Source organism: Neospora caninum, chromosome VIII (genome assembly GCF_000208865.1).
Source record: "Neospora caninum Liverpool complete genome, chromosome VIII".
In the NCBI taxonomy this organism is placed as follows: domain Eukaryota; phylum Apicomplexa; class Conoidasida; order Eucoccidiorida; family Sarcocystidae; genus Neospora; species Neospora caninum.
In genome coordinates, this window is record NC_018395.1 from 3,379,183 (window position 1) to 3,393,334 (window position 14,152).

Genomic DNA, 14,152 nt, shown 5'->3' on the forward strand with positions numbered 1-14,152 from the left:
AGCACACCTACGCGTGCTTATCTCAACGGCAGAACGCGGCGCCAAAGACTCGGTCCATCTCGTAGACTTAGGGAAGGAACACAAACAGAAAGCCGTTTCGAGGCTGTCATTCATTGTGCCGTCGCTCTGGGGCACTCGATCGCCTTCCCCCCAGGGAAGATGCCGCCAAACACGAAGGTCCGAAAGAGACCCTGTGCACCACAAAAAAACGGAAGAGACACCATTTGGAAGTGGGGAGACTTGAGCTTTGCCGGTTTCTGAGCCAGAAAAAGGAGACAAACTGCCTTCTGGAAAAGACGATCCTGCTCGAGGCAACAGCGTCAAATGCCCAGCGCGCTGGTGTGTCTGTCTGACTGGCGGTGCACGCGAGAAACATGAGGTCCATCAATCCGCAAGCAGTTGAGCTCGTCTTTGCTTTTGCGTTTCAGCTTTTCGAAACTCTCCGTGTCGTTTCCAGCCGTGATCGGCAGCGGATTTGTCGCGAGCAAGCGTGGTCGCGTCGAAGCTGTCTCCTGAGCGGGGCGCCTTTTCCCGGCAAAAAGAGGCGAGAAAAACCTCCTCCGCGCCGTGGTTCGTCTCGTGCAGAGAGACGGGAAGCGACATGGGGGAACGTCAAGTTCGATTCTCTTCACAGATGTGGCCTCCGCAAATTTCCCCTGTGTCATACAGTTCAGTGTAGCAGTTGATTCCTGCGCTAGCCGGCCCTTGGCGTGCCGGCTGGGCGGCTCTTCTGTCTCGTCCCGGTTTGTGTCATGTTCTTTCATCAGCTCCTGCACACAGCACAGACGTCACAGGCGGTTCCTTTCCCTGTGATGACGCTGCTTGCGTGGTGATGTCGTCCACACCGTGATTTTATTTTGAAGGATCTGCCCCACGTCTTGAGATCAAAGTCCGAAAAGAACGGGATACCGTACGTTCGGAGCTGCAAGGACGCACAGCTCACCAGCTTCCTGTTCGTGTGTATCCTCATTTTAGGTTAGTCTGTGAGCGCTGTCCAGTTTCGAGCGGTGCAACGCAGCCGCGAGACACCTGGCCACCCGCTGTTTTCCGGATTGGCATCCCCTCGTCGCTTTTTCATCACTCATCTAGAGAGAGAAAGCTAGAAGGGGGGAGGACCCGGCACGCACAGCAGAGACAACACAGCGAATAGCTGGGGTACGCTGCCCAACACGAGAAGCATGCGTGAACAGATACGAGGCGATGATGGCGGTGCCGAGAGAAAGGGATATTAGCACGCCACCGTTGGAAGGAAACACGCAGAGAAATGGAGAAGAACGAGAAGGGGAAACGCAAGAAGACAGCCAACGAAACGGAGAGGCAGAAAAGGGCCAAGGGAGTAACGAAGGAAATGAGAAGGAGAAACCGAACACCCAACACGTCGGAAGAGAGAACGAGGAAGAAGTGGTTCTCGCAAGTGAAAAGGAAAAAGATCGTGCCGCCATCACCGTACGGCGTCTACAGCTGGAAGCGGACTTCGCTTTCGTCCAAAGTCCGCTCTCTGGAGCCACGTCTGTATTTGTTGGCACAACGCGAGCCACATCAACTTCGTATCCCTCTTCCGGTTCAACATCGCGTTCTGGGCGATGGCCCTCCCCTTCCCTTCCCGGTGGAACTTCTTCTTCCTCCCCGGTTGATATGTCATCGCAGGCTTCGTCTAACGACGAAACTAAAGGACCACCTCACCATAACAGCACCAAGGCCACCTTACCGTCTGACCGTTATTCTCTGTCCTGTCAGAGTCCGGGAACTCGTTTTCTTCCAGTCTCACCCCCGCCGATCTCCCATTGTTCCATCGGGCCCTTTCCCGCTGTTTCGTCTAACACCAGTCTTCCTTCATACCTTCCTCATATCTCTTCAAACTCATTTCCTCGCGGCGTGGCTTCTCTGCACTCTTGTGCCTCTTCCGAGTCACCCGTCCCTCGTCGTCTGTCATCGCCGCACAGCCACTTGGCGGCGTCACACTCCGAACAAGCAATCGTGACAGGCGGTCCTTTAGGGAGGAGAAAGGAAGTTTCAAGCACAGAGGAACAAAGAAGTATCTCAAAAGAAAACCCAGTCACAGAAAAGGAGAAGAAAATGGATCAGGTCCACAGAGAAGCCGAGCGGCAAGTAGTGGAGGCGAAAGACGGGGAGACACAAGGCAGGCAACGCGCCCACGAGGGGTTGGTGCAGTCGCAAGATGAGACAGACTATGAGGTTGTCGCTCTTGACCTGGAGTGTTACACCTCTATGGCTGTTAAGTGCCTTCTCTCCATGTGCAGCGTTGTACGACAGGCCTTTCCTGAAGTCGAGAGAATTGCAGTCTCCCACAGAAAGGGACGCGTACCTGTAGGAGAGCCTGGTACGGTCTTTCTCTTTTCCTTCACGTCAAGTCGTACTACACTTACTTAAATTACGCAGCGATTGCTTCCCGTTTTTAGTGGATAGCGTTTTGTGTATGCTGTCGCTTGTAGTCTACATATGCGCACTTATACATACAGATACACTGTGATGTGCATACATTCATCGGAATATATCCCGACATCGATGCATTCAGGCACGCGTGAACGTATGCAAGAACAGTGCATGGATACGCGTAAGCGTGGGTCAAGAGTTTTAAGCTGTACAGAATCACCACTCCGATGAAAGGATGACACGCTCTGTAGACGACCGCTGGCAAACAGCTGTCATCCGTTTTGAAAGTTATCCGCTGGAACGCGCGTTCGCGCGGTGTCGACCGCTGGCCCGATATTGTTTCCCGGTCTCTCTGGGATGGGTTGAGATGGTATCGGTCACCATCACCAAATTTGTGTGGCGTCCCCTTTTCAGATTCTCTATGGTCGCTCACGTCTCCCGGTGGATGTATTCTGTGTGCTTCCTCCTTTCTCATGAGTGTTTTGTTCCTGCTGTCTATTTGTTTTGGTTTTTGCCAGCTCTTATTGTCTGCGTATCGTCGCCACACCGAACTGCATCTATGGGAGCTTGTTCCCTGATGGTCGAGCTGGTGAAGCATCACTTGCCACTTTGGAAGGAGGAGATACTTATGAAACGGAAAGGACACCAGCAGCAGGACAGAGAAAACGACATCTCGAGCGAGCGCAGGAGAAATTACACAGACGCACGAACGCTCGCCACACCCCTATTTGACCAGACTTCGGGAACGAGCGAGACAGCTACAGAGAGGTGGAGAGTTCCTGGTACATTTCTCCTGCCTCTTCCTTGTGTTTGCTCTTCTCTACCGACGGAAGAGTACGAACGCGACAGCGAAGGCATTTCTTAACTTCTTAACGAGCGAAAAGGATACTCGCTCGCTGTTTTTACCTTCCACAGGGGATTCATAATGAAAGGAAATACAGCCCACTTCATGCAATATACCATTCCACACCAGAATGCGTTTTTAGGGGGGAGTCATCAGCGGTGCCCCTGAACATTGACATCGACAGGCAGAACAGACGTCGCAGAAATCGCAAACGGGCAACACCAGGCGCCGCCGTACCACGTGATTGACGTTATTACAGGGGACATTGAAGTTGGCAGTGACACCATACACGAGATTTGTGATCTGAGTCCGATTTCAAGGAACTCTGCTTGTTTATTTGGGCATCATGTTTCTGTGATTAACTAGCAGACCTGTGTCAACCTGCTCACCTCTGGAGGGTCACCCGGTGAGCGAACCCTTAATATTGTGGAGCTGGTTCCTTCGAGTGCGTGTCCTGCACAGTTGTTGCTCACCTATTGAGTACCCGCAAAAAAAGCCTCGTGTAGTGGAAGGAGTGACACGTCTGTGCAGAAGCACAGTCTGCCTTGATTGTTTCAGTGTAGGAAATTCCGTTCATCCTCCAGTCTCTCCAACCGTCATGCTTGTGATGCGACTACGTGGGTTTGTCAGGACTCGATTCCTTTTCTCGGCATGAAGGCGGAAATAGAGCACTTGTCATACGCACCGGCAATGAAGGGTGCCTGTCTGCATAGCCCTCTGTCTATCGTGGCAGCGCTTGAAGTGAAAGTGTGTCTCGTGCCGGCGGTGTGGACCAAAAGCAAAAAATACATCTACACGGATAGAGACAATTTTACCGGCGGCAACCGCACATGAACGTGTTCTGAGTCTCCAACAACGACAATGGAAGCAGTAACAGCCTCACTGGGCATTCCACGGCCTCTGGCTCCCAATAACTGGTTTTGACTTCGTCATATCCCTTTGAAGATGCAAACAGTGTGATTCAAAACACTCTGAAAGACATAAGAGCACCAGCGTACGTAGGAGACACGAATGGCCAGCGCTTAAAAGTTGCATAGCGATCGCAGCGAACCAACTCAAATTCGTTCAGACATTATTTTCGTCCCCAGGGTAGCTTCTCTTGTTCTAACCACTAACCGCACACAGTGCATGCAGCGCTGCATTCTCCTCAACTCATTCAGCGAAGATCTTTGGACTTGCGGCTTGGAAAGGGCTGTAGAAGGAAGTGCTGCATTTGTTTCGTTGGCTCCCGTGAAATTCCGCTGTCAGCGGCGACGTGAACTGCTCCACAGCTGCATGGAGGAATCGTGACATACACGTTTTCGAGAGACAGTAGCCAGTTAGAGCCATGGCCTCAAATTCTCGTCACCTTACAAACCCGGACCGTTCTGCTCCACGAACTGGTGTTCTGGACAACGACGAGCATACATTAATCCGTTGCCGGCTGCATCCCCAGAGCAGGTTTCTCTGGAGACCTGTCTCCCTCCTCGTCACCTTATCAGGTGCATATGTTCGCTGCGAGTTTCCGAGAGCAATTTCTTTTGGGAATTGGGAGCGGGTGCTTGTTCTTGTAAAGGTCCCTTTCCTTGGGCACAATTTGCTGTGGGTTGCCTTCTGCTTGGCACCCAGCAGTTTCGGCAGGTTCTTGTGATTCTTCTGCGGCCTCGTCTGCAGAGCCCCAGGCGTTTCACCATGTGTAGAATACCCCTGTTTAGCGTGATTCCTTTCTCGTTAATGCTCCATGCCAGGAGCAACCCCTTCCGAGGTAGATGACTCTGTCTTGCCCACGGTGCTCTCTGGTACCGAGATATTTTGGCCAGATGTTTCGTTAAGCGTCTTGAGAAGACACGACAGCATTCGTATCATCATTGCCACATTCACTGCAAGCACAACCCCGTGAAGGGTTCCGCTCATTACTTGTGCCCTCCCCCAAAGGGACAGTGTCACCACGACCCAGAATTCTTTGAGGGTCACGAGCTTCGCCATGCCTTTGTGCATCGCGTCTCTGCCCGCCTCAAACTTATCAATCGGCTGCTTGAACTCTTTACGGGAGGCAACCTCCGCCGCTCGCGCTTTCAGCTTCGACATGAGTGCCTTTGCCGGAGTTGTAGCTCGTTCCAGCACGCCCTTCGCACGCAAGAATTCTTCGCGAGAGCTAACCGCTGCCGCTCGCTCTTTCATCTTTGAAATGAGCGCCCGAGCTTTGGTCGCCCCGTGTTTAAACTTCTTCTTCATCCGCGAGAACTCCCTCCGGTGCCGAAGCTTTGCAGCTTGTGCTTTTATCTTTGAAATAGTTGCCCTAGCCTTGATCGCCCCTCGTTCAAACTTCTTCTTCATCCGCAAGAACTCTGCTCGGGAGCGAACCTCCTGTGATCGGGCTTTCACATTCGAGAAGAACGACCTTAGGGCCGATGACGACCGATTTAGTTGCTGCTTGATCCATAAGTATTCCTTCCGGTTGGACATGTCTGCCGCCCGTGCTTTCAGCTGTGAAAGGATCTCCTTAGCACTCACAGTCCCTCGGTTGAGTGTTTCCTTCACCCACGCGAATTCTTTTCTCGTGGTAATTCGCGCAAGGATATTGTCTGCAAAGGCAGCCTTTTTTTTGCCTGATTGTATCCTAGCTGCCTCTAGCCTTAGTTGCTCATTTGCACGCTCGAGAAGACGGACGAGATCCGTGATGTCGTCCCGACTCGCAAGGTCTTCAAAATCAGCTGTCAACGTGGACAGCGATGCATCGTTTCCGTTCCTGGAGCCTGCAAACACCAGGGAAGGACTGATGGATTCAAGCGCCTCGGCCGTCTGGGAAGTATCTCTCAAAACCGGTGTCTCCTCTTCAAGGGTGGTAGTTTGCACCTGCAGAGTTTGACCGATCGCGAGACCCGGGAGGCAGGCGGCAACAGTTACGAAGGCTACCAGCGGTCGGCGCATCTTGCTGTCAGTTGAAGAGCTTGCAACCGAGTAGAATACTACTGGCTCCACCGAAAGCGTTCCAGTGCTCTGTTCTCGGAAAAAATTTCCGCGTCACAGGTGTCTTTTGCGAGGCAGGCCTAGAGTTGTCAGGCATTAACCCGCCAGATGTGGTCACTGGAAAGTCCGGCACTGGACCGGATAGAGAATCACGGCAGCAAATTAGGATACCTCGTAGGCGAGCTGCAACTTGTCAATAAGGGAGGCTTTTTCACGTAGAGCCACTAAAAAGATTCGTTTCGCAGAGACCTTGGGCGGGGCTCCCCAAGTGCGGGGACCAAGCACGGTTGGTACAGCAAAGGACAGCCGTCATGCCAGCTGAAGAGGGGAAAGGCGTTTCATATGTCCATGCAAGCAAGTTGGAAGGTTTTGGCGCCAAGGGTTCGCCGGTAAGTTCCTCAATGCACTACCTGAGGGGCAATTCTGTACAAATAATCCGCAATCCAGCACTGTCAAATCGAGTAAACAGAGACATGTTAGTCATTAGGATACTGAATATGGCTCCTGTTATGAGATACAGACAACCAAGTTCTTTATGATGGCTATCTTCGTACAAAAGGGGCTGTCGGTTTGAGGGAACTTTTACGCCCAGATAACTCCACACCGGTCAACCGGTGCGTGACACCACTTCAGATCGTACCTGAATGGTATTTTCTGGTATCACACTCAAACCACGTACAGACTGAGCACTCTTTTTGCAACAAAACCGCCCGTGAGCCTGCGATCCTGACACGGCCGCCCTTCTTGCCCGCTTCGCACCGGATCGAGAAGTTACTGAGCGGGCTGTCAGAATTCGCGGCTCGCTCGCAGAAGACCCGAAGCTCGTTCAACACATCTGCCGTCTCGCATATTTACCATACGATATGCACGTCAGTTGAAAAACCGCACTAACAACAACAATGGCGAAGACCACCATACATACTCAGCAACGGATTCATCCGCTCGGCGTTGCGTTTCGAAGTGACTGGTACAGGCGGGTGTGTCGCTCTCGGTTGCACTCCTCATCTCGGGGAGCGTGCGCCCGTGAACTTCTTCGCGCTCCCTCTCCAAGAGCGAGAAAAAGGGCTGCGACGAATTCAACGCTTCCTGGATTGTTCGCTAGAAATCCTTGAGGCCACCGGCTTCCATTCCGACTTCCTTTAGTCTCTGGACACTATGCGCTTTCGCAGACGCCCCAGACTGGAAAAGCCAGCGTCCAAAAAATCGATATAAAAGACTTAGGAGAGAGGAGCGGGGCTGCCTTTTTCCCCGGTATCGACGGCGCAGTGGCCCCATCCGCTGTCCTGATCATGCCGCGGCCCCTGCGGAAACCGTTGTCCCAAAATCGATAATGCAACTGTCCTTTTCTCGCGCATCGGCAAGCTGCTAGGCGGTTGTATTGGGCCACTTCTTCCAGCGAAACGACGGTTGTTTCCGTTCCCTTCCGAATGTTTATTTTGCTGGAAAGGGAAAATTGCGTGTCGGGTGACACGTCGCCAGTTTGCGCTCCCCCCGGTATCTCTCGGTCGGACACAGGCTCATTCGTGCACAGTATTCGCACACGCATCTTGCAAAGCCTGACACGTATTTCGTTGGCTACAGTAAGCAGTCAGGAACTGCCTGCAGCACCAACACAGGGTCTGACGCACAACGGCAGGAGATTCTCAGAAGGGGTCCTTCGTTAGTAGACCTACAAGTGGTGAACAGGAGCGAAAGGCGCGCAGATGCGACCCACCTCAGGCATCTGATCAGCACGAACCCAGATTCGCACGCGTCTGGGCGAAAGCGGTAGGTAGCCTTGAAGTTTTTGTTGCTACGGCCACAACACTGATGGGGAAAACCTTGACAACGAGAACCGTGTCTTCGAGTGGCCAGTGCAGGACGCTTCTGGCCATTCTTTGGTCTTTTTCGTCCACCCGTAGAGCATTGCACCTGTAGACCGGAAACCTGGGATGACTTGCTCTCGCCGGAAGAACCTTCCGCACACAGTGTGGACAACAACAAATGCTTCGAGTTGGTCGTATGTTTTAGGTCCGATTCCAATTTTTTGATCTCTATGGGCTGAGTTCTACCAGTGTGCATGCCAAGACGAGGGGCACCGTTTGTGCTGGTAGACGATCCCTCGCCTTTGAGTGCAATTTCACGTTCAGTGGACACTGGGGATGCCCTGCGACACTCCAGAGTGCTTTCACTCTTATATCTACTTTTTACTGCGTGGTTTTCTATGGAGGAAGTGAAGAACACGAATGAGACGGTGCCTTGACAAAAAACACCGGGAAAAGACCAGACAGCGAGAGAGGCAGCAAACGGAGTAAAGAACCGCTTCTCGTTGGAACGTGCTTCCTCTGTCAGCTGCAAAGTAACCTGTACAACGCCCCTACGGCGCATTTTGATCCCTGCTTCATTGTCCGCTCGCAAAAGATGTGCATAAGCAACACCGAAGAATGGGGCGACCGCCCAACCCACGCGTAGTGGTAACATTTCGCCTCAGAGATGATCCTTGGTCATGACGCGACAAAGTGGTATGAACGCAGGCTCCCTCAGTCGTTCTCTAAACGTGTTTCCTCTCCTAGTTCGCACACAGTCTCCTTGTTTCTGCCCCTTTTACTGCGCCGCCGAGAGCATGCGGCCTGGTGGCGCGCGTCCGAGACTCCCTAGTCTACTCCGCCTTCGACCGCTCAAGTCTGTTGCTGGCAAGTGTCTCGCTCTCCGCGCGGACGCACGCCACCGCTGGTAGTGGCGAACTTGGAAAAGCGAGTAGTGCGGGGCCCACCGTCTCTTTGGGGGCCATGTGTGCGTCGCCAGTCCGGTTTTACGACGACTCTTGCTTCTCTTCCCTACCCCGCTTCACGACAAAATTCACAAGTCTGCTGGACGGCACGTACACCACCCGCTCCACTTTGTCCTCCGGGCCGCTGAGTCTTCGACAGACGCGCCAGTGCAGCTGCGCTGCAGCGATCGCGTTCTGCGGCTCACACGCCTCGACTCGTGCGACCTGTTCTTTCTCGCTACGCTTGCCTGTTACGTGAGCAGGGTTACACGAAGACGAAGACACAAAAGACAGAGAAGGGAGGGGCAAAGTCCACCCTACAACTTTTGCGTTTATTGCGAGCCCTACCACCGGAACCGTACATCCTCTTGGACCAGGTCGGCCTGCTCGACCTGGTTTCCCACGAGATCGCAGAATAGAACGAACGCTCTTCGCTCGCTCAGCGAAGATCCGCTGGAGTTCTCTCTCTCCAACTGTGTTTTCTAGGCTGTTTCCCGTTTCTTGATCGGCGTCGTTGCACAGGGCCCTACCGCTGGCCGTTTCCTTGAAGTTTTGGTTCTGACCCTTCTCACAAGTCTTGTCCGAAACGCCGTGCCATCCGTGTTCGCAGCTCTCTGATCCCTGGCTTTCGCCAGTCTTCCCACCTGACGCCTCACACCCCCTTTCGTGTTTGGGCAGAGACGCCCCCGCCTCTCTATCCTCTTCTAGGATTCCGTCTGCTACAGTTGGCCCTAGCCCGTTTTGGCGCTCCTCTCCCTCGCCTTCCCCGTCCAGTTGGGGCTCGGTACCCGTCGCCGCCGGGATCCTCGTGGCGCCCTCGACCGCGGCCACATGCGGCGGGCGCTTGGTCTTTAGGCAGCCCTCAAGAAAGGATTTCTGGGCATGCTGAAGAAGACAAAACTCTTGAAGAAAAGCGTGACGCTCGGCACCCGTGCGCAGATGAAGAAAGCCCCGCTTCGGAAGCAGCCGGCCGCGGCTGCGTACAATAGCGCTGCCGCTCGTCGGGCCCTTGAGGTGGAGGTGGACATCGCCCAAAGGGACGGAGGCGACCAAACATCGCGGCGGGGCGCGTTGTGAAGGGGAGCATGCGCGAAGCGCCTCGACACAGAGCCAGCCGCGCGAGTCCCGAGATGTCTCCTCGGCAGCGCCACCGTGTGCTCCCTTTGTCGTTCCCGTCGACCTCAGGAAGACCTCAGAGACACCGTCAGCGTTCCGCACTTTGTCAGTCCGCTCCGGTTCCTCTGCAGCCTCCCCTTCCCTTCCCTCGTCGCATATCAGGCTCCTGACCGAGAGGACGCCTCGGCCTCGAACGCCGCCTGCCAGAGCCGCAGCCAGCGCCACTCTCTCCCGCTCGTCGAGGCCGGAGGCTGCAAACCTCTCTGCGCTGCTTCCTTCTCCCTCGTTGTTCACCGCGTCTTCTGCCGCACCCGAGAAGTGAGCAGGCGGCCGACGGACACCTCCCTGGTCGCGGAGGGGCTGCAGCGGCTGGCGGCGCGAAAGTTTTTCGCAGTGGGGAGAAGCGAAGACGGCGCGCGAAGTGGAAACGCATGCGCGAGACGCTCGCGCAATGTCTTCTCGCGAAAGCGAATTCCCCCACAAAATTCCGCAGGAGAGACGCAGCACAAGAAGATGAGGAAGGAGAGCAATTTCGACGACTAGGCGCCTTGTGGCGGGCGTGAACCTCCAGTAAAGAGGCTCTAAGCAAAGCACCTGGTTGGACGAGGTGCGTCCGCCGTTTCCTCCTTGCGGCGAATTCTCAGTCTTCTCTGAAAAGAACAGACAAGCCTCGTGGTCAGCACGCTGGCGACGGGCTGGGGGCAAGACCGTCTCGGGTCCCTTTCCGCTCGTAGCGGCTGTTTCAACGGCCAGAGTCGTGTTCCTCTCTCTCCCTGCCTTCGCGGTCTTTCCCCCGCCTTCCTCTTCGGCGTCTTCGCCGCACGCGTCGCTGGGAGACTTCGTGGACACGCCGGTGCCGAGAGAGTGTCGGCCGTTTACGCCCCCCACAAGCGCAACCCTGCCGGCGGGGAGAAGCCGAATTCTGAAGCGCAGAGAAGAGGCGCGGAGGATTGCTTTGCGCTGACAGTCTGTCAGCCAGCGAAAGTTGGAGTGAGAGAGAGAGGACGAGGAGCGCGACGTGGCGGAAGAGTGCTCAACGCCCGGAGGAAAGGAGGGAGAGACATACGGAGACGTCAGAGAAGCTCTAAGCTCTTTGAGCACTTCTACGTCAGCTTGTCGAAGATCTTCAGAGACCGGACAGGGTTGCGGGGGGATGACGTCCTCTCTGGTTTTCACCTCGTCTCTGGTCCAGCGTGCTCGCGTCCTGCGCATGTATCCTCTTTCGGTGTCTAGCCTGCTGTCCTCGCCCGAGCTCGCCGCCTCTTCGCTTATGTGGTGCTGTGGTCTGTGCACAGCGGAAGAGTCGGGAGACAAAGGAGACGCGTGAGGCGCGACAGAAGACGCACATGGATCCGAAGATGGGACAGAAGACGCAGGGGAAGGCGAAGACGGCCATAGGATGCGCAGGCTCCACTCGCCGAGGAGCCAGGGGGGAAACATGCACCAGCCTTTGTCAGAAGAGGAGGGAGAGGTCAAAAAGCAGCGAGACGGAGAGGAGGGAGGCGAAGTGCTTGCCGACGCACGTCGACGGGTGCGTGGATGAGGTCCAGAAACGGGAGGAGACGACAGGGACGAAACGGCCAAGGACGAGAAGAGACGGTGCGCATGCGTCTGGGCCCTCGTCGTCGGCAGTGCGCGAGAGGCGCTTGGTTTTCCGGAGGCCGAGTGCGCAAGAGGCGGCGCCGATGAGGAAGGGAAGAAAGACCGACACCGTGCGAGGGAGCACGGGGGGGGAAAAAAGAGAGAAATGGAGGACGGGCCAGAGGCTGAAAGACAGGAAGAGTCTCGAGAGGAGTGCGGGGCGAACGAGCGGCGGTCTGAGCATCGGCCCAAGGGAAACGTCGAATCAAGAAATGCGCAGGGCGTCAGGAAACAAGATGGATGCAGCCTTCGGGAGTGTTCACCAGGACTGCGGGGGGGAAACGGAGAGAAGGCGCGTGTTTCTTCTCTCCAGTTTCCAGGATCCCAGAATCGAGCACTCCGACTTGTGGGCGTCCACTGCGCGAAAGGGACGGCCGTGTAGCCACAAGCGTTGCAAAACTGGAGATGAGCAAGAGCGAGGCAAAATTGAAAGGCAAGCATTCGCGGAACGTTCGCAACATCTGGACAGGGTGAACGCTTCAATGGACTGCCTCGGAGTCCCGTAGACCTTATGCGCGACTCCTTTTTCCCTGGAGAGGCGCGCATTTTACGGGCTTGGGCTTTCCTCTGTCAAATGCCCTCGGGGGCGGTCAGACGGGACGGCATGGTATCACTTTCCCGTTCTCCTTTTCGTCTCTTTCCTTAGGCCAGAGCAGGCCGTGAATTCTTTTCTCTCGGCAAGAAGAAGGAAGTCCAGCGGGCTCCATACGGTACTCGAGATACGCCAGCCCTGCGCTGGGCCAGGGTCAGGTGGGAAGTTCCTGCGGAGACGAGCATGGACCCGCGCACGAATCCACGTAGAGCTGTGCCATGTCCAGAGAAAAAAGAGGGCGGAAGCAAAATGCCGACGGTCCTCAGATGCAGGGGGAGCCGGGCGGAGTGGGGAAACTGGAGCATGTCGAGGGTGTGCGAAGGCAAGGAAAGCCCCAACCAGAGAAAGGCGTTCTCCACTGAAGAGGCAAAAGGCCGCAGAAGCGCAGCAAAGAAAGGCAAGCTTACGAAAGCAGAGTGGAGAAACGAATCCGCTTGGTCAGGCAGACTCTGAAGAACCGAGACCGTCCAGGAGCACACTTAACGGAGACAGGGCGGAAAAGTGTGTCTCTCGCATCGGCGACGCACACACTCGACCGCAGCCAACTGTCTGGTGCATGTCTTGTTCTCTGACGGCAACAAGACCGCCACTGACACGGCTCGACAGACAAAGGTAAAACGTGAAATGAAAAAGAGATGCGTCCACACAAGACACTCGCAGTTAGCAGCGGTCGCTGAGCATGCAGAAAACTCGCGATTGACTTCCAAACCCACGAAAAAAGCATGCACCGGAGACACGCCAATTTGGACAACCCCTCTCGAGCCCCCAGCTGGCGTGCGACGCGCGTCTTGTGGCGTGGCGACGGAAGCGTTGCTCAGGGCCAAGATCTTTGCAAAAACTGAAAGAGACTGCATCGTGACGGCGAACAAGCGATGCGTCTGTTCCACACGGTCGCACTTGAATCTGAACGGAGAACAGCGGGTCAAGTCAACCGCGGGAGCTGGGAAATCCGACTGCGGATGAGAGGTGATTCTGGCGAGACGCGGCACCAGCCCGCCGTGGACTGAGTCGAGAGAGAGAGCGTGGGAGAACCCGAATCGAGAGGCATGTTTGTCCTTTCTTGATTATGTCGCCAAATTAAACGACAAAGACGTCACGATTTTAGATCGGAACACCACTTCATCTCGTACCAGAATGGTTAACTTTGTGTGCTGCAAACTGACAGGGGCGTTTGCCGCGGGAGTCTCGAGTAACGGTCTCGGTGTGCGCTCGACGTCAGCGTTGTCATTTTTCAGCCTCAGCCGCTGCGAGACAATGCTCCGACAGTTTTCCCTTAGGCTACCTCTCTCTCCGACACCCAAAGCTGTGGAGCTGTCTGTGGTACTGTTTGCAGGCTGCTTCACCTGCGACTCTCGGCTGTCCCAACTTTCCATGGCGGCATATGACCCGGCCAGGATCCGAGCGAGGTAATTCGATAGAGGCTTGGCGGTCCTTACGAGGAAAACCGCACGCTTCAGGTCACCCGAAACCTCAATGGCCGATGAGTCCAGGAACAGTCATCATTCTTCTGGTCAGATGAAAGGCGTTGACATCGTGAGTGCCGGTAGAAGCCGTGGACGCTGTCTCCCGCGGCAGCTTCCAAAGTGTCCATGGACTCTAGAGCAGAGTCAAGCACGACCCAAAGATTTCCCCACACCGGTGAGAGGGTACGGCGGCGCCCTCCGGGTGGAGCCAAAAAGAAAGTGGATGCTTCGTCCCGGGGTGTAAACAGAATGCGAAACGCTTGGAGAGATAGCATAGATGAGGTACCCTCTTTGTGAACAACATTTCAGGTTAACAAGTCGCAAGTATCTGTCCTTTCAGATGTAGCAATACCAAGGTTCGATCCTAGCATTCCACGTGCGGTGGTATTGCGACTGGGGGGGGG

The 14,152-nt window shown here is 55.1% G+C and overlaps 3 protein-coding genes across 3 annotated transcripts; 1 reads left to right on the plus strand and 2 right to left on the minus strand.

The window, feature by feature from the left end:
* Nucleotides 1-1,635: 1,635 nt before the first annotated feature.
* NCLIV_034285 (uncharacterized protein) lies at nucleotides 1,636-3,259 on the plus strand (the record flags this gene model as incomplete). The annotated part of the gene is made up of 2 exons (XM_003883625.1): nucleotides 1,636-2,341; nucleotides 2,961-3,259. The coding sequence occupies 2 exons, from the start codon at nucleotides 1,636-1,638 to the stop codon at nucleotides 3,257-3,259; spliced, it is 1,005 nt and encodes a 334-aa protein (XP_003883674.1).
* A 1,689-nt stretch (nucleotides 3,260-4,948) lies between these two features.
* NCLIV_034290 (conserved hypothetical protein) lies at nucleotides 4,949-6,148 on the minus strand (the record flags this gene model as incomplete). The annotated part of the gene is made up of 1 exon (XM_003883626.1): nucleotides 4,949-6,148. The coding sequence occupies one exon, from the start codon at nucleotides 6,146-6,148 to the stop codon at nucleotides 4,949-4,951; it is 1,200 nt and encodes a 399-aa protein (XP_003883675.1).
* A 2,830-nt stretch (nucleotides 6,149-8,978) lies between these two features.
* Nucleotides 8,979-11,264, minus strand: NCLIV_034300 (conserved hypothetical protein; the record flags this gene model as incomplete). Its single annotated transcript, XM_003883627.1, has 1 exon — nucleotides 8,979-11,264. One exon carries the CDS (start codon nucleotides 11,262-11,264, stop codon nucleotides 8,979-8,981), a length of 2,286 nt encoding a protein of 761 aa, XP_003883676.1.
* Between the last annotated feature and the right edge of the window lie 2,888 nt (nucleotides 11,265-14,152).